The sequence below is a fragment of the Carassius carassius genome, chromosome 9 (genome assembly GCF_963082965.1).
Source record: "Carassius carassius chromosome 9, fCarCar2.1, whole genome shotgun sequence".
NCBI lineage: Eukaryota > Metazoa > Chordata > Actinopteri > Cypriniformes > Cyprinidae > Carassius > Carassius carassius.
In genome coordinates, this window is record NC_081763.1 from 11,666,876 (window position 1) to 11,681,641 (window position 14,766).

The window sequence follows — 14,766 nt, forward strand, 5'->3', positions numbered from 1 at the left end:
CATTTATTTACCGCTTTAGTCCATTTTATGCTATAAAAATTTGCAAGGTCAAAACTTTAACAGCTGTTATAGTTAGCCTAACCTTAAAGATGTGAGCTTTAAGAATGTGATGGCCAAGTTCGAGGGTCTGCTGTCGATTGAGCTTGCTGTCTTGCCGTGAAAACCAGAAAGCAAGCAGTGTGTGGCCACTCCTAAAGAATCATGGGAAAAGAGACAAGATGAGGCTATGTGGGATTTTATATATCTGAGATTATAGCTATATTTCTCAGACATTGACACAATGTTCACATTCCATTTTACTTCAGGATATATGATATGAATACATTTTTTACATTTTAAGATGAAATATTCAGAAGACACTTTAGCTTCTCACCTGGGGTCACAGAGGAACTTGGTCTTCTCTCCATCCTCTCTCCAGATGAGCCACTCTCTGAAGGAGGGGTGGATGAACATGCGCGTTCCATCACGTCTTTTCACCAAGAAGGGCGAAAGGAGTTCAGACCTCTGCTGGAAATCGTCCCAGTCCATGGCCGCTCCACGCACCATGCCGGCGTTCACGGCACTGTAGGCCTGCTCATCAGTTAAGGGGTGTAGAGAAGCCACGGCCACGTTAAGCAGCGGAAGAACGCGCTCGAATGACGACTGAGTTGGGAAACGCATGTTCAGCTGCAACAAGTAAACCTCGGCCAGATTCACTGGAACCACCTGCACACAAACACCAAGCTTACAGTTTAATTATAATAATAATAATAATAAAAGTTTAATAAAACAAAAAATGCTAAAAAGATGAAATGTATCACACACACACACTCATATATATATTTAAATTTTCTTTTAAATTGCAAAATCTAAATGAGTTTCATTTACCCTATTACTTTTTTCATATGTTTAAAATGAATCATAAATAATTAACACCACATACATACTACGAAAAGCTATAATAAAAAAATATTAAAATAAAATCATACCCCATACATAACTACGAAAAGCTGAAAAAAACAGCACACAGAACTATTAAAGGTAAAATCAAATAAATATTAAAAAACATAAAAAAGAATAAATTAGCACCATATACTGTACATCCCTGAAAATCTCAAACGAAACAAAAATATATAAAGTAAAAATAACAAACCAAACATATTGAAAAGCTATACAATAAAAAAAGTTAAAAACAAAAATACGCTAAATAAAACCGAAAACTTACAAAAATGAGGCTTTAGTCAGTTTTAATGTTTCTTTAATTTAATTTTAATTTCTGTCATGATGCAGTAGGTAATAAAGGAGGCATCTGTGTTGATTGACCCCTGACCTTGAAGCTGGAGCTTTTGAGCACCAGGTAACCCTTCTCAATGAGGTCCAGCGTGAGCTTCAGGTAGAGATACGAGCCCCGGCTCAGACTTTTCAGATGAGTGCTGAGTTTGGTGAAGGCTGCGTTGTCCAGCTTGCCATTGAGAGCCACGTTGTTCTGGATCTCCTGGCTGCAGTGAAGCCGGTGCAGGATGTAGCCCTGCAAGTCTGAGTCAATCGCATCACTTTCATCCAGACGATCCAGAGAGATACGGTGGAACGGCAACGGACGAGTTATATCCTGAGATGGAAAGAAAAAATGAATAAAAGTAAATAAGTAAAAAGGATGGAAGTATGGTTAGATGGATGGACGGATGGAATACAGACCTGCAATGTGGTTCTGACAGTGACCACTAGTTTAAGCCAGGGAGGGAAACGCTCAACGGTTTTGCACAGGAAGGAAACAATGGTTTCTCCATAATCCGGTTTATGAAACTCTGCCTCATTCAACCCATCAATCACAATGAGGAGATTCTCCTCACACGCAATCTTCCTCTCTGTAAACATGGCATGTGTTCAATATTACATATATGTATGTCAGCATAAGAGTGTGCAGGAACACGCTTACACACCTCGATGCAGGATCTCCAGAGGTTCCAGCAGGCCCCTGCGGAAAGCGTTGAAAGGGTCCTGGACGCAGGCGCGCAGGCTGAGTGTGCTCTGCAGGTGCGGCTGGCGGAGCAGCAGATCTCGGTAGGCCTGCATCTGAGGAGCCCTGCACAACAACGCTGCCACATTATGCACAAACTCAGGCACCAGGCAGGTGTATGCGTTGTCGGACTGACAGTAATGGTACGCCACCACCTGCACATGAGAGAGCATATATAAGCTGACAAACATTTACATTCACAAGACAGCATGCCCGTAAAACATGATTTTAGTTTTGCTTATCAAAATTCAGTTTCAGGTAAATGTTGTTGCAAGAGTGCTGATATTTCACTCGATGATGATTTAAAAATGAAACACCATTAACTGTGTTGCTCAGAGACACACAATGGTTCACTGGTGAAGCAAGAACAAGGTAACTTGAATAGTATGTATGAAATACACACTATCATTCAAAATGTTCAGTAGTGAGGGTTAGATTTATTTTTTCAAATTAATCATTTTATTCAGCAATAGGATCGTTAGAAAAAACTAATACTTAAATTACTCATGTGACACAGCCTTGGAGAACCTTATAGACTTCCTTCAAAAACATTTAAAAAATCTTTTGAACAGTAGTGTAAGAACTTAAAATTAATTTCTTGTTTATTAAACATTAATAAAAGCAATATCAGCATGGATATAATTCAACCATAGGTCTGTGTGATATTAACTTTGGATTGCAATAACAGACTTTTAGTGTTCTTTTATAAAGGCTCAATGTTAATAGCTTATCGATCATTATATGCAACACCCACAACACCCTAGCACTGTGATAAAAAATCTTTGCACAGGCAAATACCATTCAGCAAATCTAATAATATAGTCTAATGGATTTTAACCATTTCATAATAAATTATGTGTATTTATTATTAAGCATCAGGCACTACTTCTGTATATATGCCAAACACAACTTAGCCATACTTTTTCACAGAGTACAGCTAAATGTAAAATGTAGGTTAAGACAAAGAAATAGACAGAAAAAGGACAGTCTCAGGGATTTAGTGCAGGAACTGCTTTCAGCTCAAAAACACAATGAATATTAAAACTTCAGAAAGATTCAAAGCTCAGGAATTTTGATTTGATGAAGGCCTTTTATTGATGCATTAAACATTATGGAGTTTGAGTGCATCGATGGCCTTATTCCAATATTCTAAGACCGCTGCTTCCCTGGATTCACTTCATCACACAGTGTGTGTGTGTGTGTTCCAAAGCTAGTCATCATTAGCAATGCAGACTCTGGGTATATCTAATGGCTGTGCTGGGAGACTCTGCGCATATAAATATTTGATGTGGCAGAGCTGCAATAAACCTTTGTGCTTAAAAGAATAGAGAGAAAAGGAAAGCACAGAGACAAAGAGGAGCAAGGGAGATTGAATGCCAGGCTGGGTATTTGCCCGCCCCGTAGATTATGTTGGTATTAGTTGGCACCTGAGAAGCCAGCCTTCTGAGGGCCTCCTCCTGGCGTCTCCTCATCTCGGGCGTCCCAGGGCAGCTGCTCCCACCGACCAGAGTACCGTGAGCAGACTGGGGCTGGCTCAAAGGCAGTGTGTCGCCATCTGAGAGGAGGACAAGACATGCATGTAATGTGAACAAAATGCCATTGACATTTTAAGAGCTGAAGATATTCCCTTTAAAAAATAAAATCAAAAATAGTTTGCCTAGGAATGAAAATTCTGTAATTATTTACTCAGCCTCAGGTTTAAACCTGTAGTCTATAATTTTATATTGTCTGTGATTTATTTTTCTTTAGAAGTATATATATCCATAGCCATAAATTGATCTTGTCAGTAGGCTATGTGACTAATATGTATTTTACTCACTGTGACCAATGTGTGCACTATTGTGCTTCTAAAATCATAAAAAAATATCAAATCCATAGAAGCAAATTCTCATCAGTCATAACTAACTAAATGTTTTGCAGGATTTTAATCTTCAGAATTTCAAAGCATTTACCAATAAAAGAAAAATTGCATAAAAATGTGCGATATTAGAAGTCTTTTTTTTTCTTTCTTTTTCTTTTGTAAAGTGAAAAAGATGAAGTATATTCTAAAACATATTTTAATAAAATAATAATACACATCAATCTAAATTACATTTTAAATCTACATTATTATAAATATGATAAATTAAAACTATAACTAAAAAAAACTATTTTCCATTTTAAGTTTCAGAAACACAAAAAACACCTAAAAAGCTAGTCTTCTAAAGCCATATGAGAGTTTAATGTGAGGACTGACTGGAGTTGAAGATATTTGATGAATTAGTATTAGTAGTATTAGTGAATTAGTAAATTATTTGCTGGAAGTCTTCCAGGAGGTGCTGAAAGTCTCAGGTTTGCATCCCAAGACTCACATCGACTACTTTAATGGTGTTTTTTGTTTGTTTGTTTTTGGTGTGCTCTTTTGGGCACATTCAAGATGTGGTGTGATGGAGAAGAGCTGTGAGGTAACAAAATAACACCAAACCGGTTTGGTCAATAAATAATGACCCCATTATTTGTATTTGTTACTATACATTTTTTCTCTTAGATGCTTATTAAATCTTAAGCAAATGTGGTCACAGTTAAGTGGTTTTGGTCTGAATGAGTCCACTCACGTTTTGGTGAGGCGTGTGGACTGTCAGAGGTGATCTGTCTCATGCGGGTGCCATGGCAGCTGAGAGCCACCAGGCGAGAGACGATGGCCGTCTTGCCGAAGCCCACGTTGCCGACGATAACGACACCTTGATTGGCGGTGGTCTCACTGCAGCGCAGACAAGCGTCGACTTCCTGGAACAGCCATTCTCGACCAGTGAAAACCGCTTCAGGTGTCAGACTGGGCACCTCGAAGAGAAGCGGCTTTAGGGCGATGTCCGGTGGCCGGTATGGAGCAAAGCGCACTGCATTGTGGGAAGCATTAGGAAATATTGCCAGTGAAATGGGTTTTATACAAACATACACAGTATATTTATCCTTCCAAAACCTCTTTTTCTCTTTCTTCTTACAGTGCTTTGATCCATCAAAGAGAAAGTTTTACAATTCACTTTCAAAAATGAAAACCTCTTCACAATGCAGTAATAATTTTTTAACCAGCAGAGGGGGATGCTTTATCTGAAAAAGGCCAGGACTGGCAGCTTACGCAAGCCAGAGCGTCAGTGTGAAACGCCATGAATCAATGGTTGTCGACGGGGTGCCTTGACCCATTAATGCATGGCAGAAAATACATCTGAAATAACAGATCAGCCTCCATGCATCAAAAACAGCCACAGAGCTGTCACTGAGCCGTTGCCGTGGTTACAGGAGCCCACCCCTGGGGATGCTTGATGCTTCTGTTCATAGATTATCTGTCAAATTTATTGCCAGCATGCACAAAGCAAAATGTATATCCATCAGCATATCAATCCACCATAATCAAGATCCTTAATATAAATTAAAAATAATCCTCATCTAATATTCATATTCAGTCTTCGTTATTATTTTACGTATCATACATATATTAACATTAATCCCAATTACTGATAAAATATTCAAGGTAAGTGTCATGTAGAAGCAAGACAGGGATATTGGGAGGAAATCTTCAGCACAATTAGCATAAATTATGTATAATTTCCTAACTGTATAGGATTATGCTGCAACAAGTGTGATAAAGCATATTATGAGGTTAATTATCCCTCCATTGCATGTGGACTATTAATTAGCCTTATAACATATCAGTTAATTATCTATGCATTAGCATAACAGGATGGGCAGATTTATGCAGAGAGAGGTGACCTTTATAAGCACATATGGATGCTGGCAGACACTATAGCAAAAAGGGCAAGAAACAGAGACAAAGAAAGAGAGAGATAGAAAACCCAGGGCAGCCGAGCAGTAAAACGGCTATAAAGAACTAGAGACAACCAGGAAGGTTGTAATAAAGAAGAAGCAAAAAGAAAAGTGCACTCATTGCTTTTCAGTAGCATATATTAAAATCTCCTTTTGTGGTACAGCTAAAGCAGGTTCACATCCCCAGAAGTTTTCCACAATTAAGCGTGATTTTTACTGGTGGAAATGACTTTTAATGCCTATTTAATGTACTATACTTAAACATGAAAGAACCTGCTTGTAATTGCGATCAAATTATGCCATTATCTAGATTGTGGTAGAATTAGTTACGTTTGGATACCTCATGGTTGACGTACAGTTTGAGCATCACATCACTATGATCCCTTTTAACAAAATATGATATGTTTCGACATTAATTAACATTGTAAATGCAGCCATTACTGTATTATGTGTTCATTTAAAAAAAAAAAAGACTCCATTTTGTGATGTCTGGCATTAAATTACAGTAAACTAGTTAACGCTACTCCATAAGGGTTTCTAATACAACAGCAGAGGAATTGATGGCAAATATCACATCTTTCTCTTTTCTGACCAATGTTAGCAATCTCTCTATATTTTTGTTTTCTCTTTTGTAAGGTCATAGAAACACCATCGTGGATTTGTTCTTTTGCTTGCTATGATGACTTCCGCCTCTAAGAAGCTCAAAAATGTGAAGAAGGTGTGTAAATAAGCACACAGATGCAGTCTAGCTCCACTGCTCTGTCATCCTGAACTAAACGGGCTATTTGGTAAATTGTGAGAGCTATCGGAGTTCTGACTGAATGTGAGAGGAAACCAAGACCTCCAAGGCATGATTTAGGATGTGTGGAGCCTTGACTGTGAGCTTTAGACAGCAGGCTGAGTTCTGACGGATGAGCCAGAGCTAATGCTAATAGGAAGTCAATATATTGATCTGGACTGGAGACAGATTACGGCACGGCAGTCCAAAGGGGAAACCGAGCACAGCGGGACGAGGGGGGAGAGTGGTCCGCAGAAGAGCTGCAGAGTGTGTTGAGGGTCTTAATGGGACATGCTGTGTGTAGCAGAGAGCAGTTGTACAAGAGGCAAGAGACACACACAGATGTCAATTCAATTAACATTATATTGCAAAGATTAATTATTTTAAATCTCTTATTTTGTAGAATTCTATTTTTGTTTCCCCTAAAGTCCACTTACAGGGATAATGTTAATCAAGGTTCTGCAACCAAAAACAGTCATAATTTAGATTTAAATGATAATTTTCCACCCTCTCTAAGATTAAGATTGCTGTATTTCTACTGCACATTATATGTTAGTATGCTGTTATGATTCTCTTTGTATGTAAATAAGTGGCTGAATAATAAAAAAAAAGTTTTTACATTTTTGGTCAAGAAATAATAATTCCATCCTTCTTTCTTTCTCTTTCTTTTATTATCTTATAGAGCTGCTTTATAGTTTGCTTCATAACTAATGCACTTTACAATACTGTTACTGAATTAAATTGAACTGTATAATGACACAATTTTCTTTTTTCGAGCTGCTTTACAGATAAAATTGTATTTGTTTCACAATGCAACATTAACACTGCTTGCTTAATTCTTGTTTACTACAATGAAGCTGCTTTGAAACAGTTTGTATTGTATAAAGCAAAATATAAATGGACTTGCATAGAATGAGTAGGTCTGTGTTCACTTGTGACTGGTAATATGCAAGGTGTGGTGAAGTGAAACAAATGAAGAGTGGAAGAGAAATAAGTGTATGTGGTCACATACACATAATAAATCTGGGAAAAATATACACACCTCTAATGTCTGCTTGTCCAGAGCGGCTGAAACTGGAGTTCTGTCTTGGCATACGCAAAGACGTGCGCAGTGGAGCCTGTCTCTGCTCATCCAGGTATGCAAGATCCTCCAGGTGAGCTGAACTAGTGGCTGTGTGTGTGAGAGAGAGAGAGGGGGGGGGGTTAGGCTACTTTTTATTTTATTTTATTTTATATTATTATTTTTTATTTTGTGTGAGTGTGTACATTGATGCTTAGGCAATATAATATTTAAAATATTCATTCCAATCAAGTACGTTGAAATTGAACACTGAAATAAATTTTGAATTTAAATTGAAAATTGAGAAGTGAAAAGGAGAGCGAGAGAGAGAGAGAGAGAGAGAGAGAGAGATTGACAAACTCTATTAAAAATCATTCCACCCACTTACATATACAACAATAACAGAGAAAAACAGAAACCAGTTATTATGCATTTCCTCATTTAAGCAGCCAAGCAAAAGAAGAGAAGCTACAAAAAAGAAGCAAACATATTCTAGCAATAGGTTCCAAAAAGAGCTTGTTGTTCCAAAATCAGGGAAAGTTTTCAATATCATTAATTTGTCTACTATAAGTTTAATTATGCCTGAAACTAATCAACTATCAACTTCAGCTATGAAGTAAATCTGGCATAGTATTAATAAACCATTTACCATGATAAAAGATTAATATCAGATTGTACTTGGACATATGCTTTGTTAGTAAATGATTACAGAAGTTCCATGGTATTTGTATTCAACTTCATTCATTACAAGCTTTTACTTGAGTGACTTAAATACAAATGATGGTACACTAAGCTATTTTACAAGGAATTCCGTGAGAAAACAGTGTTATTTCATGGTACTATCAAAAACATGGTACTAATACCATGGCTCTATTTGTCATTAACGATGAGTCAAATATTTTGACAAACTGTATGAGAGCTAGTGTTTGCTTAGCTTGTTGTTATTAGCTTACATGAGAGTGCATGCATGAATTCTGATTTGCTTTTCCTTTGCTAATGAGGAGGAAAGTTCATGGCGGCTTGATACACAAGAATATTAAGAACACAGTGGGTGGTCACTGAATTTAACAAACAGGAACAATAATGTTGAAATCCCTTTCGGAGCAAATTTTTCCAGCTGATGAATAATAAAAAATAATATTGACCAATCAGAATCCACCTTCAAAGAATTCAAGATTTTAAAGCAACAGACTACATAACTGCACAAATAAACAGAACATTACTGTCTGTTGGTATGGATGCTAACAAGGTTACTGTTATCTTTTTAGGTATTGTTCCTGTTGTGAACAGGCCTTATCTGTAAAACTGACAAAAACTATGGTTATCATTGTAAAATGTGAAAAATATCCTAGACACCAGTATTTCTCCTGCCATAACTGTGTTGCTGGATTTATAGCTGCTTGAAATGCATCACAATGACTTTGGCTCCCATCACTGAACTAGTGTTTTACTGCAGTTTACACTAAACATCTGAACATGTGCACATCTACATATCTCTAATCTGGTCTGAACATGGAGATCTGTTTGTGTCCTTAAATAATGCTTCTATGGAAGATAAACATATAATAGCGTATGCTTTTCTAAGTGATCAGACTTGTAATTATCACCTTAAAAAAATTACTTAAGGTGCTGCTACATTTACTTTCGTTAAGCGAATGGTCACATAAGGGCAAAAGATTTCCCGTCCAGATTTCACCACTGTTTCTTGATGCTCACATGGTGAGCATTCTCTTTGTTGATGAACAGAAAGCTGCTTGGTCTAAAATTATAAGTTGTGCTTCATACATTGCTACACTACTGATAACAGACAACTTTTTTGCCCATGAAATCGGCAAAATGTGACCACAGCTTTAGACTTATAAAGGGAATAAACATGAGCCATTTCAAGAGATAAGAACATTTGAGACTTGGCAGTGTGTTCTTTTAATGTGTGCCAATAAGAAACCACCAGCAACACCCTAGCAACATATTTTGCATTTTTTATGCATAGATATGTATAGGCAGTTGCCACATTCAACAACTTTAGACACGCCGACACTTCCGTCAACTTGGTGAACGGTTAATGTGCCATCACTTACAGTCAAAATCAATGAGATTTGACATGGACCTCCTTGCTTTGTTGTAACGGGGCAGCATCAGGAGCTGGGAGCTGCTCCAGAGCTCAAATAGCCCATAAAGATGAGAAGAAGGGCACTTCTATAGCTCTCACAGTAATCACTATATACTTTTACTGACCTTGACATTTTAAAGGAACTGGAAACACGTGTTTGTTGACTTTTAGGGTCTGGATTATGCAGGATATTTCCTCTCTTTGCAGTTCACCATTCGTGAACAGAAGTGTTCAAAGAGCCTCAGCTGAATGAGTTTCACATGAGCTGACTCCAAATATTGACCCGCGGTGAAAGATGAATGTGAGTGTTTGTAACTAACGGGATTTGAATGCTGGACTGAGTTTTGACTAGCTCAGAATAATATGGAGGTTTCTGCAATTTTACAGTTAATCTAGGGTTAAATTACAACTGGAATGAAAATACCAGTTTCTGAAGTTTCTGAAATGACTCAAAAGAAGCAAAGCAACAAAGGTATAGGCACATATATTCTAGAAGAATTGCTAAGATAAAGTAAACTGAATGTTTATAAAAATGGATAGTCCCACCAAATCTGACAGAAAAAGACATGATTAATAATTTAATTCAAGTGACCATTATTTGCTTGTTTATGCAGCCTACAGTTAGGTTATCAAATTATATTTCTTATCATTTATTTTACCATATCAACAGCAATAATAATAATAATAATAATAATTGCAATAATAATAGTTGTTGTTAAGAATATGATGTAACATTGTAGCCTATACTTACTGTATTTAATTTATGTACAATAGTATATTATTGTAGGCTAAACAAATTATGATAACATTAATTCGGTTTTATTTTCATTACAGATGCATTAGTACTATTGTGGCAGTATGTCTACTCTACACAGTATGTCAATTTCCAACTTTAACTGCCCAGGTGTAAAAACGTACCAGCCACAGAGTTGGGGCGGGGCATGAGGTAGAGGGGGATGGAGTGGGCGGAGTGAGAGACGGAATGCTCCAGACTCCTCTCTGGGATTTTGTTGAGGCTGTATGTAGAGGCGGCCATGTTTTCATCCACCCGATAAAGAAAAGCGTCTGCACCCATTGACTTCTGTGCCTGCCAGAGTTTCAGGCTGCCCCGTGAGCCCTCGCTGTGTTTACCTCCATGCTCGGCGTTCTCTGAGTAACTTGTGAGCGTTGCTGCATGAAAGCAATGAGAGATTAGAAACAGAGACATTTTTGTATTTGTACATCAATGATCAGCATTCATTTCTGTTCTTAATACAACTGCAGAATGTCTCTGACCTATAATGCCGCTGTCTCGGCTCTCCAGGGTGGAGGTGGGACTCTTGATGGATCCGTAAGCACAGTCTCTGGTGTCCATGTTACCCGGGGCTCCAGCGGGTAATGTGGAGCAGGGGCTGCCAGGAGGGGGCGACGCTGTGCTGCTGGCTAAACTAGAGCATGGGCTGATCCTCTGGGTCATGGAGATGCCCTGAACATCAGGAGAAAGACAGTTTCATCCTCAAAATTACAGAGTTGGAGAATTACAGTAACTCCAACAGAGGCAGAGTGTTTCTCCTCTCTTTCCACAAAAATCACAAGCAATGAGCGGAAACCGACAATTGTTGCTTGGTTTCTATTTTGTAGCCCTTGCTTAAGCTTGTCCATCCAAAGTATAATCTCACTGGCTCACAATCCTACTCCAAGTTCTATAAAAATATGTGGTCAGCTCTGAAATACCTCATGGCTATATGTTCAAAGATCAATAAATAAACCATTAATAATAATAATAGTACTACTACTAATAAATGATTATTATTATTATCATTATTATTATTATTATAGGGTAATTGTTCTTCAAACTTAGCTATGAAGTACTTCTAGTTTATTATTATTATTATTTTTATTAATGCTGTCAAATGAATAATTGCATCCAAAATAAGTTTTTGTTTATATAATATATGCATGTGTACTGTGTATATGTATTGTGTATATATAAATACACAAACATATATGCATATATTTTAAAAAAATATTTACGTGTGTGTGTATATTTATATATATATATATATAAATCTAAATATTTTATATATAAATAATTTTTTGTATATACATGCATGTGTGTATACATACATAATAAATATAAACAATACACATGCATATATTATAGAAACAAAAACTTTTATTTTGGATGCGATTAATCATGATTAATCGTTTGACAGCACTAATTATTATTATTCATTTTTTTGATGATTATTATTATTAATGTTATAGTTTGTATTGTTATTTGTTATTATTAAATTATAAGGGGGATATAATAAATAATAACAACAGGAAATAATAATAACACATAATAAAAATAATGCTCATATTCATATACAAAGGCAGGATATTGCATGTTTCTTCTAATAAACAAACATAAAAACATGCATTATAACAGCACAAATTTGTTTAAACCTTTGGTAAAACCACTAACTTAAATTGTTCCATTCAATTCAATATGCCAATTTACATTAGAATAATTGTACAAAGAACTGACATTTACATGCTTGTGTTTCATGAATGAGGCCGAGAATCTTCACTCAGTTACACTGCAGAAATTTAGCCTTTCCGAGGATTTTTTGTTAGATCAGTGCACCACTGCTTATATATGAGGGTCCTGTTCCAGAAAAGCAGCACTGTTGAATGACTTTCACACACAAAAATGCCCACAGAAGTGGAAATCTGCTGACTGGTATTTAATGTTACAGTCCTGTCCCATATTTCTGCTGAGGACTGCACACTCATGTGGAATTATCTCTTTTTATTGGCCTGGGCTGACTTAAAAAAAATTTCCTCTGTGACTCATTATTATGTAATTTAATATAATGTTACTGCCTTTATAGTATATGATTGAGAAAACTTTCAATTATCAACTCTTAACCAAATGCAAAGAGGAGAGAAATAAGAGTATTATTTCAGCATGCTTTGGTCGGCTGCAAAACATGAGCTACACAAACAAACCAGGCTGGTGGATCATTTTACCCAGTAGGAAGAGAGAGAGCGAGAAAGACAACGTGAGAAACATAAACAGACAAAAAAGAATGATAATGAAAGAGTTACAGGGGGGAAAAGTAAAGAGAGTAGAAAAGAGACATGGAAAGAATAAGTGGTTAAGCGCGTTCATGTCTGACTCTGGGTCTGCGGTGGAGGGCACATTAATGACTTCATACAGATGGATATGAATATCAGTCAGTCACTAGTACTTCTGTCCAGAAAGTTGCTTTAGGTAATTTGTTTCTTGCAATCAAAAGAGATCCACAGCTGCAGACCTAGAGGATGTGCTTTCATAAAAACTGATCACACGTGAAAATGAAACAAGATTCTGATTCACAAACTAGGGTCTGATTCAAGTTTAACACTTTGTAATTGGGTTTCATTCCAAAACAATTACAAAGAAACAACAAGCATCACATTGAATAAAAACATTCATTTTTAAAGTAGAAAGACTAAATTGTTGCCAGATCTCGGACTCAGTAACTTCCCAGATATGTCTAAATAGCTCTACACCTTTTTTTGTCCAATTCAGGGTTCAGTTTGTGTGGGAGAGATCAGCTTTGAATTGGTGTTTGAGAAATTGTGGCCTTTCGATGACCATGCTTGCTTGGCAAAATAGCTCTGTGGAGGTCTTGAGTAGCTCTGCCCAGCTGTGGACAGCAGGAGTTTTACGTTTGTGCGATACATTCCTGAAGCCAATGTGTTGGATTGATGAGGTCAAGCTCAGATCGGATCTAGAGCTGAAACGATTCATTAATCAAGTAACTCGATTACAAAAATTACTCAATGCAAAAACTCTCTCCCAAAGCCTCATTAAATTCCTATGACGTGCACTATACGCGCAGGGATCTGATTCTCTCATCTCAGAAATTCTCTCTCATTTCTGCCGTACCAAACTGCAATGAAGCAACTGGTCTGACTGGCGCGTCTCTCTTCCTCACGCACGGCACACGTGCACACTCAAACACACACACACACACACACACACACACACACACACACACACACACACACACACACACACACACACACACACACACACACACACACACACACACACAGACACACACACACACACACAGGTTGCTAGGTTACCATAGCAGATAGGCTCACCCTAGAAATAATATATTATTTGTTAGTAGCCTAATGGTAAATGCTTTTTTTTTTTTAAACCCAAAATTCTTGATCATTTTACAGCCACATAATTATGCATTATTTGTTTTGGTTGTTAAAAAGCACACATAAAAAAATGTATCCGATTAATCGACCGATTAAGTGCTAGATTAATCGATTACAAAAAGAATCGATAGTTGCAGCCCTAATCGGATCACATAAGCTCTCGGGTCATCTAAAGCCAAACGCTTTTTATTCAAGCCCTTTTAGCTCTGTGTGCTTTTTCTTTCTCAGTAATCAGTATAAACAATCAATAAATTCTATTAAAGGTCCCATGACATGGATTATTTCTTTTTCTTTAAATGCTTTTTAATGTTTCCTTAGGTGTACTTATATTGTTAGTATGATTTTTACACTTAAAATTTAGAAATAAAAAGCATTTTTATATCCTGATATTAGCCCTCTGGCTTGAATGCTCTGTTTGAAGGGGCGTGTCTGCTGTGAGACTCCGAGTAAACGACAACTGTTGTGATTGGCTGACATCTTTGCATTCGAAATGCATATATATATATATATATATATAAAATATATATATATATTTTTTTTACTATTACAGCTGTCGAGATCTTTTCCCATCACATGAATGGCTGCAGTGATGAGCATTGAGTAAACAGAGACTGTTTATCGCGTGAATGCTGTGATCTCATCATTATTGTTTTCTCTCACAAAATGCTTTCACCACAACTAACAGCAAACACATGAATACAGTAAGAGTTTTGTTGTGCAGCATAACAGCGTCATTCATTGTAACGGCAGTTTAAGGAAAAGTGTAGATATACTCGCGATGTGTGACAGCTCCGAAAAAATAAAGGGAGCGTTCTTTGATCGCTCTCTGTAGT

General features: G+C 36.9%; 1 protein-coding gene across 2 annotated transcripts in view; it reads right to left on the reverse strand.

The window, feature by feature from the left end:
* Window positions 1-14,766, reverse strand: part of LOC132148952 (protein TANC2-like) — a 166,690-nt gene that overhangs the window by 15,189 nt on the left and 136,735 nt on the right. For both annotated transcript variants that reach the window (XM_059557769.1, XM_059557771.1), the window contains 10 exons: window positions 11,021-11,210; window positions 10,664-10,915; window positions 7,618-7,746; window positions 4,591-4,872; window positions 3,424-3,551; window positions 1,920-2,151; window positions 1,675-1,844; window positions 1,310-1,588; window positions 374-705; window positions 83-191 (listed from right to left, as the gene is read on the reverse strand). In XM_059557769.1, the coding sequence (XP_059413752.1) occupies window positions 83-191; window positions 374-705; window positions 1,310-1,588; window positions 1,675-1,844; window positions 1,920-2,151; window positions 3,424-3,551; window positions 4,591-4,872; window positions 7,618-7,746; window positions 10,664-10,915; window positions 11,021-11,210 (2,103 nt within the window). The remainder of the gene's footprint in view (window positions 1-82; window positions 192-373; window positions 706-1,309; window positions 1,589-1,674; window positions 1,845-1,919; window positions 2,152-3,423; window positions 3,552-4,590; window positions 4,873-7,617; window positions 7,747-10,663; window positions 10,916-11,020; window positions 11,211-14,766) is intronic.